The sequence below is a fragment of the Entamoeba invadens genome (genome assembly GCF_000330505.1).
Source record: "Entamoeba invadens IP1 unplaced genomic scaffold scaff_1105074725955, whole genome shotgun sequence".
Taxonomy (NCBI): Eukaryota; Evosea; order Mastigamoebida; family Endamoebidae; genus Entamoeba; species Entamoeba invadens.
Window position 1 is genome coordinate 228,921 of NW_004191857.1, and position 10,771 is coordinate 239,691.

General features: G+C 39.8%; 3 protein-coding genes across 3 annotated transcripts; 1 reads left to right on the forward strand and 2 right to left on the reverse strand.

Annotated features, from left to right (window-relative positions):
* Nucleotides 1–355: 355 nt before the first annotated feature.
* On the forward strand, nt 356–1,564 carry EIN_114010 (dual specificity tyrosine-phosphorylation-regulated kinase 1A, putative; the record flags this gene model as incomplete). The annotated part of the gene is made up of 1 exon (XM_004185565.1): nt 356–1,564. The coding sequence occupies one exon, from the start codon at nt 356–358 to the stop codon at nt 1,562–1,564; it is 1,209 nt and encodes a 402-aa protein (XP_004185613.1).
* Nucleotides 1,565–1,711: 147 nt separating this feature from the next.
* Nucleotides 1,712–9,243, reverse strand: EIN_114020 (serine/threonine protein kinase TOR1, putative; the record flags this gene model as incomplete). The annotated part of the gene is made up of 3 exons (XM_004185566.1): nt 1,712–4,032; nt 4,077–9,130; nt 9,185–9,243. 3 exons carry the CDS (start codon nt 9,241–9,243, stop codon nt 1,712–1,714), a joined length of 7,434 nt encoding a protein of 2,477 aa, XP_004185614.1.
* Nucleotides 9,244–9,326: 83 nt separating this feature from the next.
* Nucleotides 9,327–9,877, reverse strand: EIN_114030 (hypothetical protein; the record flags this gene model as incomplete). The annotated part of the gene is made up of 2 exons (XM_004185567.1): nt 9,327–9,737; nt 9,779–9,877. The coding sequence occupies 2 exons, from the start codon at nt 9,875–9,877 to the stop codon at nt 9,327–9,329; spliced, it is 510 nt and encodes a 169-aa protein (XP_004185615.1).
* Nucleotides 9,878–10,771: the final 894 nt, after the last annotated feature.

Here is a 10,771-nt window from a genome sequence, read left to right on the forward strand (position 1 = left end):
TATTTGGTACTTCTATAACTTTAATAAAACAAAAGACAATCTCTTAAGTCGAAAATGAAAACATTTTAAATTGAAGTTAAAAATTTCCAAACGATTATCTGCTATTTATTTTAAACCATCAAATTAATTTCATTCACTGAATTTTTTTATAAATAGTCACAGTTTTTTTTAATTTTGTTTTTACAAAAAAGAAATGGGCTTTTTTTAGTTTCAAACAGTTTGAAATCGACAAGCACAAGTAAAGATAAAGAAATTAAAGAACACACTGCAAAAATACACCCGTCTCTTCTTTTTCATAATTTCCATCTTCTTTTTAAAACTTGAAATTCAAGGCGCCTTAACTGTAAAACGAAAAATGCAGCAAGCGAAACAAGCCCCCATCACAAAGCTTTTAACAACCAATTTAAAGGCGATATATCTCTTCTGCCATGACAAGAAACAAGGCCAACAACCACCCAAAGTGCGTACTCGAGTAGATAAAGATGGACATTTATTATGGCGAGTTGGAGAGATGTTAATGGACCGGTACTTATTAGTGAAAGGGTTAGGCAAAGGGTCTTTTGGCCAAGTTATTCAAGCGAAAGACACGGTGCGCAATCAAGATGTAGCTCTCAAAATTATTCGGAAAGAAAAGAACTTCTATGAACAAGCCAAATTAGAGGTCCAAATCCTCTATCACTTAAATACAAATGATCCGACTGATAAATACAAAATAGTCCGTTTACTCGACACCTTTAATTTGGGTGGACATTTCTGTATGGTTTTTGAACTCCTTTCATTCAATTTATATGACTTACTGATGAAAAAGAATGCGTCTCTTGGACTCACTTTAGTCAAACGATTTGCTTTCGACATATTAAGGTCGTTGTACTACTTACAAATGGACTCAATTCGAGTCATCCACTGCGACTTGAAACCAGAGAATATCGTCTTGATCTCCCCCGACCAAGCAGATATCAAATTGATCGACTTCGGTAGCTCTTGTACCCCATCCACACACATGTATAAATACATTCAATCGAGGTATTACCGTTCACCAGAAGTCGTTATGGGATTGAACTATAGTCATCCCATCGATATGTGGTCGCTGGGTTGCATACTCCCAGAACTTTTAACTACTGAACCCCTTTTCCCTGCTCGGTCTGAAGTCGAATTACTTGTGATGATGAGTGCCATGCTTGGAATGCCACCAAATGACATGATCAAAGAAAGTCACAGAGCTCGAAAATTATTCATCCCACACGAAACTGATGACGGATTTGACTTCCACACTACACTCCAACCACTTTACTTGAAAAAGAAAAAACTCTCCAACATCATTGGAGTCGATATGGGCGGTCCACTTACTCGAGTCCCCGGCGACAAAATGCCCAGAGACGATTTGGAAAAGTTCTGTGACTTGGTGACAAAAATGCTAGCTATGGACCCTGCAAAAAGAATTACACCACTCGACGCTTTGGCCCATCCATTCTTCCAAGGAAGGATGAATAAAGAGGTTTCACCTATCGTAGAAGAGAAAAAGATACCAATGGAGGAAGAAGAAGACAGACCAGGGACTAGATAGAGTGTAATAAATCGTTTTAAGTGTTGTTAGTCGCACACATGAAGTATTCAATGAGTTTTACTTGTGAAGTATTAATGAGGTTTATTCCAAAACAAAACACATTCCATTTAAAATCAATTATTATCAGCATATGTATGTGTGGGGAGATCACCAGAAAGGTAACCAACCCTGGTAACACTGACTCAGGTTCTCATGACTCATCGCTTGTTGAATCAGTTTGTCGACTTGTGTCTGGACATCGACTTCTTTCCCAAAGTCCTTCCCAGTCAACTTGTCAAGTACTCTCTTAGTAACTCCTCCCGCTTTCGAATTGATATCAGTGTCCGCATCATCCTCCCCATCATTCTCACCTTCATCGTCTTTCTTCTCTTCATTTTTGTTCTTCGATTCGTCTTGATTGTCTTGGTTATCTTGATTCTCAAATATAGCTGTTTGCTCCGTACGATCTTTCCCCCCTAATATCGTCACTATCAACGGATCATACACAAACGCTTCTAACACCGCCATAAGACTGTCTTTGTTCTCTCGAAGGACTTCCATCACCTTCTCACATGTGATTCTAAAAGTCCCTTCTATCCCACTCACTTCCATTGCATTCACCATCATCCGTGTCAGTCGAAATGGGATCTTTTCAGGATACTTCTCCCGGTTCATAGCAACTTCAAAACAATCACCAAAGTCGATGTGAACAACATCACCAGTCACTCGTTGTAACATCAAATTTTGGGGATGTCTATCCCCAAGACCTAAGATATACCCTACCATTGACATTAAAGCAACACTCCGTGTAAAGTTGGTCCGCTTCTCTAACCACATCTCAGAAGACTGACTCTTGATCCACATCGCGTTCGCTAAGTCCATTTCTCTGTCTTTCGACTGCTCCAAGACGTTCTCGAAGATCTCAAGTTTCTTCAGCGCAGACAGTGTGTCGAACTTGTTGGCTATCATTTTCGTGCATATGATCTTTTCTGCGTCGACGGAGATGTTCTTTGCTGACCGATACTCTTTGACTACTTGGTGGAGGGTGTCTGAATGTGGGACCCACCCTATTAACCCACTCATTGAGCTTAAAGGGATAACATCATAACAGTGGATCTTCAAATGAATGTTCGACGTCTCCGAGTTCCCAGCAAGCAAGTCATTGACCAACCCAAACAGTTGCATCACACGTTCATCTTGTCGTAGATCTTCATGTCCTTTCAAACAGTATTTATAAGCTTTCCCGTCTGAACCTACTATCGTGAGTTTCCGAGGACGTTGCTTCGATGGGATGATACCAAGGATCGGGTCAATGTATTTGATAGTGATCACACTTTGATTCGTTTTGTATGTCCCAGGTACTGCAATATCCAAGTCCCGAGCTTCAGAGAGGCGTGGTGCTATTAATGGCAGTTCAACGACATTAATCTTCGCTATAATGTTTGTGATCTTGAAGTACATACGAGACAAGATATCCCATCCAATAGCTAAGTCATCGATATACTGTATCTCATCACTCGCCTGAGCTACACTCTCATATCGCTCAAAGTACGAATACGCCTCTTTAATGTCTTTCCCAAACATCAAGACAAACGATTGGTCCCGCTTGTTGCGGGGCATATCCAACTTCATCATCATCGGCTTTAAGACGTCCATCATCGCCTTGAAATTCTTGTTGTTGTAAAACTCCTTTGAAGCCTCTTCCAGCGCTTCTTTCCACATCTCAAAGGCTATAATCGCCGCTCCAACTAATTCTTCACTCACTAACATCGCTTGTTGCACTAAATGCCCACTCTCCTTCTTTATCTTCTCAATCACTGAAATGGCTACAGCACGGCGATCTTCATTTGGCGATTTGGATGCGACGGTGAGTGCGTAGACAATAGCTTGTGGGTGTGCTTTGCCTATCATAGTCAAGAGTTGTGTAGTTACTCTTCTCACAGAAGATACATCAGACTGTATTCTTGCTATGATTTGCGGGACTACATGCAACCATATATCGACTGGCAAGTCATTAATTCCCGCAGTCACAGCGTGCTCGACTTCTCTGAATTTACCAAATTTAAAGAGCAGTGTAAGTAATCGCAAAGTGTCTTGTAAGTGGTTAGTCTTCGAGAGTAACAATGACTGGACAAAGGCATTAACTGCCGCTTCTATGAATCCAATTTCTTCTGTTTCGTCCTTGTTAATGGTTGATATCACACTCTCTATCTCACTCTGTTTCTCTTTGATAATCTTCTCTTTGTTCTCTACTGTACTGTTCTCATACGACTTCATCAATTTCTTTAACTCTTTGACATCGCCACGACCATTACTCTTTTGGATCTCATATAACCCAACTACTTCTAAATTCACTAACGCCCACATTTGCCAATATTTATGACTATCTTTTACTCGACTTATCGTCTCTTTGTAATGCCCTAATACAGTTCGGATGTTCTCACGATTCACTTCATTGCCACTTTGATAAATATACAAACTCCACTCTCCTAATTTGGAAGAGACTTTCGCCATCATATGATTGTCCGCAAACCCTTCCATCTCTTTTTATACTCCTCAAGTAACTCACACAGTCCACGCTTCTCATTTAAGTCCTTCGTCATCCTCCACATGATGTTCAAGTACTTCATCCCAACCTCCAAATTGTCCACCGGCAAACTTTCAATAGTCGGCTCAAGGTGGTGACAGGCAAGCATGTTCAATGTGCTCAACCCTAATTTGGTCTCCCCCTTCTCGTCACACATCCCGATGAATTTGATCCAACACTTCACTTCCTCCCGTTTGTCTAACACAAGCTCTCGCATCTTTAATATACGTTGCCACGTCTTAATATCACGTTGTGAGTTAATAAGTCTTTGCTCCCAATTGGAGACAAGGACTTTCTTATTGATGTGCTTCCCGTCTTCATTCTTCCTCTTTTTGAGTAACAAAATTTCTTCCAATTCAGTGATTATCTCTGCACGCGATAAAGAGTTGTAACATCGTTCATACCCATCCGCATATAACACACCAAGTTCAATTCGAATGGTCGACTTTTGTGCTTCAATAAGTGCACCGGCTTCCTTTAAAGTCGTTTCATTGTCTTCATATAAGTTATACACTATACGATAGAACGCAGCATCAAATGGATCCATCTCTTTGAACTCGGGAGACTCTATCACAGCTTTCAATTCAACCCAATGCTCCATATAGAACGACGAAGCAGCTACCATAGTTACTACTCTCTTAATATCATTACTCTCTAAGTAATTCCACTTCTTCATATCTTCATTCCAAAAGGGTTGGATAGTGTCATCTAACGCTTTCCAATCACCCATTTCATATAAACACTCCATCTTCACATCTACACGCTTCCCTCCTTCATCCTCCAATTTGGTCAATGCTTTGTGCCACATCCCTAATTTCGCAAACCACGAGGAATTCAATTTCATTTGATTCTCCTTTTCAGCTAAATAAATCAACCCACTCGCAGCATCTTTCCGTTGTAATTGATTGTTCAAGCCAATCAACTCTTCATACATCTTTTGCTTCACAGGCGTGTCGTCCTCCCCGATCGTCTCGCGCCGCTTCACCTCCTTCTCCCCATTCTCATTCTTCAGTGCATTTTCTTTCGCTCTTAAAGACTTCGCATATGCCCCAATTTTGCTTGCGCAGTCTCCAAACTCTTTGATTGGTTTGATCAATTCTTCGTGTTCCAAAAACTCCGCCAAATTCAAAACCAACGCGACTACTTCATGGGAGACAGACGGTTGGGTTATGACCATTTTCATATCATCAAGAATTTCATTCTTTTTGTTCTCTTTCAACATTATGAAGTATGAATGGAACGCACAATTGAACAAATCTCTTGCTATAGGAGAGTTTGTATTGTTACTCACAATACTATGGAAGTCATAGATTAACACAGACGGACTCATTCGAATCGTTTCGATTAAGATCCTTTCCGTCCAGTCACTCCACTCTTCCTCTTTAGTAAATTGTTTGCAGTTCTGCCACAACTCAAAGTACTTATTTTGGTCATCAACACTCTCACTCGCTATATTCTTCTGTTCGATCTTCTTCGATATGTCTATCTTTTCTTTCTCGAGTGGTTTCACCTCGCGACTTAACGTGTCGAGACTCGACCGGATTTTGTCCAACTTCTTCTCAAACTCGTCTATCGCTTTAACACGGGGGTACTTATTTAAAGCAGCACACACACTCGCGTGGAACAAGAAATATTGTGGTCCAAGTTTGACTGCCATTGTCGACAGTCCTTCTATCAACACTGTTCGTAGTGTTTCATTCTGTAATTGACTCACAGTGACTGAAATGATCCACGACGCGTAATCCGAGATATTCACACTCGCAAAGAACGTGAAAATGTGGTACAAAATAGCTTCTCTCAAGTTCGTGTTAACTTGTTCTCCAAAGAGTTCCAAAAAGACTGGAACAATGCTATACAAATTGTCGTTCAAGTCGATGTTCTTTGCAAACGTGTTAAAGCACTTATTCATGATCAATGGCCCGTTGTTCTTAATGTCTTCATCTTTGTTACTGTATTTAAGTCGTGAAAGTTCATTCAGTAAGACGGGGACAATTATCGGTAAATACAACTTAAACTCGTCTTTTGTTGTTGCCGCTAATTTGGAACACAAATTGCACGTCGCAGACAAGATCTTGTTGTCCCAGAACTGCGCAATCATCTTAAACAGTTTTGTCAATTGAGCGTCTCTAATAGTCTTATCCACACAGTCGAGTAATGAAGTGATCGAATTAATAATTTCCGCACGAACATTAGGTTGGCATTGTGGAAAGAGTTTGTTGAATTGTGTGAAGACAAATGACAAGAATTGGTACACCATTGGCGTCTTAATTTGGTTGAGCCATTGACACGTCTGTGTGATTTTCCTTGGACAGTCCGGGTGCAATGAAACAAGTGTATTTGTGCTCAGTATTTTCAAGAGTGAATTGATGACGGTCCACGCATAAAACGCGTCTGTTTGTGTTGTCACTGAAGGTATGCGAGTATCAAAACTGTCGTCGTTTTCAACTTGAATGATTTCCGTTTCACATCCCATTCGATATTGAGTTGGATCCATTGCTCCTAAGACCCCAAGGACTGACACAACTTCACTTGTTATTTCCTGGCTTTTGTCGGTGTTATACAACTCCATTAACAACTCAAACAAGTCGGGATTCGTTTGATACAGATTAGATGCATATTGTGATGTACGACTGATCTTTTTAATCGATCGAAGAGCAGATATTCGTAATTTAGTCTTCTGCAATGACATCCCCTTCTGTCTTAAAATAGTCATAGCCGTCTCAAGAGTTTGCTTGACATACTTCTCGTCGACATTTCCCATACAAATCAACTCGGTCATCGCATTCAAAAATCCAATTAAGAGTGTAGGAGTGTCTGTAGGGGTCAGTGTCTTCAATTTAGGGTTAATTGCCATAATAATAGCTTCACTATATGGGAGAATTAAGTCGCCACTCGACTGTATGACAGTGGTCAATAACATAATTGACTCTTCAATAGTCAGAGCAGCAATCCCAACATTTAATTGTGATATTAACTTCGCTAATATGTCTCTGAATGATGGCATCATGAAACAGAGATTATAAGTAGTCAATCGACAGATGATTCGGATCACTTCTTGTCTCACATTGAAATTCTGGTCGTTCAGCGCCATGAACAAATTCGAGATGTTCGCCGTTTGACTCAAAAAGTAGTCAAATCGCGAGTCAAAACTCGCCATAATAGTTTGACGTATCCCACACACTTGATCACTAATCCCACGAACTAACAATTTCTGAACGGTCTGCCCAATATCATAGACGTGCACACTCTTCTCGTCGATGTTTTCTGGTAAGAGGACTGGTGTCAATTTCGTCACTACTTTCCTGATATGAATGTCTTCACTGTCGATGTACTCCTTAATTGTGTTAACAATGAGTTTCATCGTTTCTTCATCAAATGGTAATTTCGTTAACACTTTAATAGCTAAGATCACTAACTCCTTTGGCTGCATCACGACTATTTGTGTGATCGTTTGTGTTGTTGGGGTGTTGTATGTGAACAAGATGTTTCGTATCATTGGAATTAACACATCTTTGACGGGTTTACACTTCTTCGGAAACATCTCAATGAATGTCAAAAACAACTCGACACACTGTTCATTCAACCCACAGTCCGCTACATCACAAAAGAGTGAATAAAACAAGTTTGTTATAGACGTGTTCTGCTTCTGCGTGTCGATTACCTGAACCCCTTCTTTTTGTTCTACAGCGACGTCTACTCTCTCTTCAAATGACAAATATTTCACCACTTTATTGAAACAATATAAGATCTCCACTAACATATCTTGGCGCTCCTTCTCGTTTTTAATCTTCTTCAAGACCTCAAACTCACTCTTTCGAATTAACACAAACGCAGCATTCTGTGGATCCATCTTAAAAAACGTAAGCATTTGTCGTGGAAAATACATACACAAGTCGCCCATCACATGAAACACAGTCGGCTTCTCCATATTCGATCGAAAACACTCCAACAAGAACATTACAATGCGACTGAAGGGATACTTCTCATTCTCAAGTTTACTCAGTTCCGGTAAACTCGGGACATCGCCACTCATCCGATCTTCTTTCTTCCCCACTTTCTTGATCTTCCCGGTACTTCTCTTCTCCACTTGAATGATTTCCTCGTCCAGAAATCGGTTCATCGGCTCGCGACAGTAAAACTTCTCCGGTGAGATTTTACACAAGTCCGAGAGCATGAGAAGCGAGACCCGCCGGATCAATGAAGTCTTCCCATTCTTCGCAGAGAGGTACACTTCCTTCATCACATGATAGAAATACTCTTCATCAAATTTGTTCTTTAAAACAGTGATTGCGGCTATTAACGATCCGTGGATGACGGCTTCATCCCCTTCGCCAGGCATATGTAGATTCCCTAAGTTCTTCTCCATCACTTCTTTAAAGAGCGCATCCTTCTTAACTACTTTGAAGAACTCGTCTAGCGCCTTGTTCGCTTCAATGCGCGTTTCAATGGTTTCGTTCACCAAACCCTTTTGAATTAACTCAAGAATCGGCTGCGTCGTCGCGTAACACGTTGATGGGGAATTGATTATCACTTCGTTTAAGATCAACATTTTGGCTAACATGTTCGTGATCTTCTCAAGAGAAAAGTCCGTACATAAAGAGGTCGAGAGAGTCATCCCACGTTGCTCACAATCAATCGCTGTCATCAACTGTTTGTTGAAGTCGTGTAAATTGAAACATATGATTTGCCGAATCACTCGAACCGTCTCCCGCATTAAGTCGGGAGACCCCGTGTTCATTAACATCGATAGAACATACTTACAACCGTTTGTCAAATTGACTTCATTGAACCCACTGTCCATCATCACCTCTATCACTTTCAGTATCGAAAAGCACATATTCATTGTTGGGGGAATCGGCAATGTCGACTGTAAACGGTCGCGAAGAAGCTTGCGGATATCATCGAAAAAGCGCTGGCATGTCTCGCCGTGAAACTCCGTTAAAACGACCACAAAAAAACATTTGACACTCTCCGACTTTAGTTCGCGGTCATATTTATCTCTAAGAGTCAAAACAAAGGTGCAATAAAAGATAGTAAAAAATATATGAACAAACGTACAAGCGACCAAAGCGTCGATGTGGCCGTTCAATTTATTTTCCCAATTTGCGAACATAAATTTATTCTTTTCCAGTTCCTTTTTTATTTCTTCATTTCAAGTTTTTTTGAAATCCTCAAAAAATAAGAATGAATTAATGTTCAAGAGTGTATAAAGTGTTGGATCTTGGCTTTAAAACCTTCCTTTTTATGACTGACTTGCTCATTTGAAGAAAGCAACGTCTGCGGGTCAAGAGGGTACTCAAACTTGTCAACGTACAATGTGTCAGTTGGCTCGCCAAAGATTTTTTTCATCGAGTCAAGTGCTCTCTTCGAGTTCTTCCCAACAATGACATACACAAAGTTTTTGTCGTGCCCAACAAGCGCTGTTTTGTTTTGCTCCATCCAGGTTCTCACTGGACCAATTACGTATTTTCCACACGTTTCACCGACAATGTAAATTGGGTTGTACGGTGAAAAGTCAACAATGTCATGAACAATTGGGACCTTGCTTTCTTTGTGGACGCCGTCTCTGTTCAAATGGCCTTGGTAGAACAGTTTGGTGGTTTTTATCTTTTTGTGAGTCCTGTTTTTCACGTTTATACATAACAAACCTCGTAAAGATCACCTTGCACCCCAAGTGCTATCTTGTGGGCGACTTCACCTGCTCTCGACTTAAAGTTTGAGAAGTACACAACCAGAGTTTTGCTCATTTTCCGATGTTTCTTCTTCATTTCCACAGCTTAAATTTACTCTCTTTCGGGTAATCTCTTACTCATTCTGTCATTTTACTCAATCACACAATCACAAGGTTAAAACAATTTTCTCAAAAAATTTGTGTTTTTTCAATTATTTTTAACATCTCTCTTAACTATGTTTTTATTAAACAATATTCGTCGAAATTATTTTTATAGTTTTTTTGAGATTGAGAAGCTATATATTATATATAAATAATTATATTTTATAGTATTTCACAATGTCCTTTCATTTCTACTTTTTGAAAATAATGGAATGCCACATCAATAAAAAGGGTGTCTCATCTATTTTACCATTGCAGAATGAGAAGTGCTATTCTCCTCTTTTTCATTTTTGCACTCGCTTTCTCTGAAGACACAAACAAAACAGACAACAACGAACCTTCAACAACTTTCTGGGTGGTTACAGCTGTCATGGCTGCTATAGTAGTTGCTGTCCTTATCTCTGCAATTGTCATCGATGTTGTCAAAGAAAAGTTTTTCAATGTCTGGAAGGATGTTTAAACGCAAAGAATCCGTTTTGTTATTCAAAATGTTATTTGTTAGTTATTGGGGTTTCATTTGTTTTCAAAAAATGTTATTTAAAATGTTATTAAAATGTTATAAAAGGGTTGAGCAATTGACAAGACTGGACTTCTCGACTTTTTCTTTTGCTTTTCTTTTTTGTTCCTCTTGCGTATTAAAAGCGTATAAATTTTCGTAAGCCTTTTTGACCGAAACCGTTTGACGATTTTCTTCTTTTGCGGTTGCTCCTTTGTCGAGTGTATCGAGTAAAGCGTCTATTCCGGTCTTAGAAAGTGCTATTGCTTGAAGGCCTGTTGACATCTTCCACGACTCTTCTTTTTCGAATTG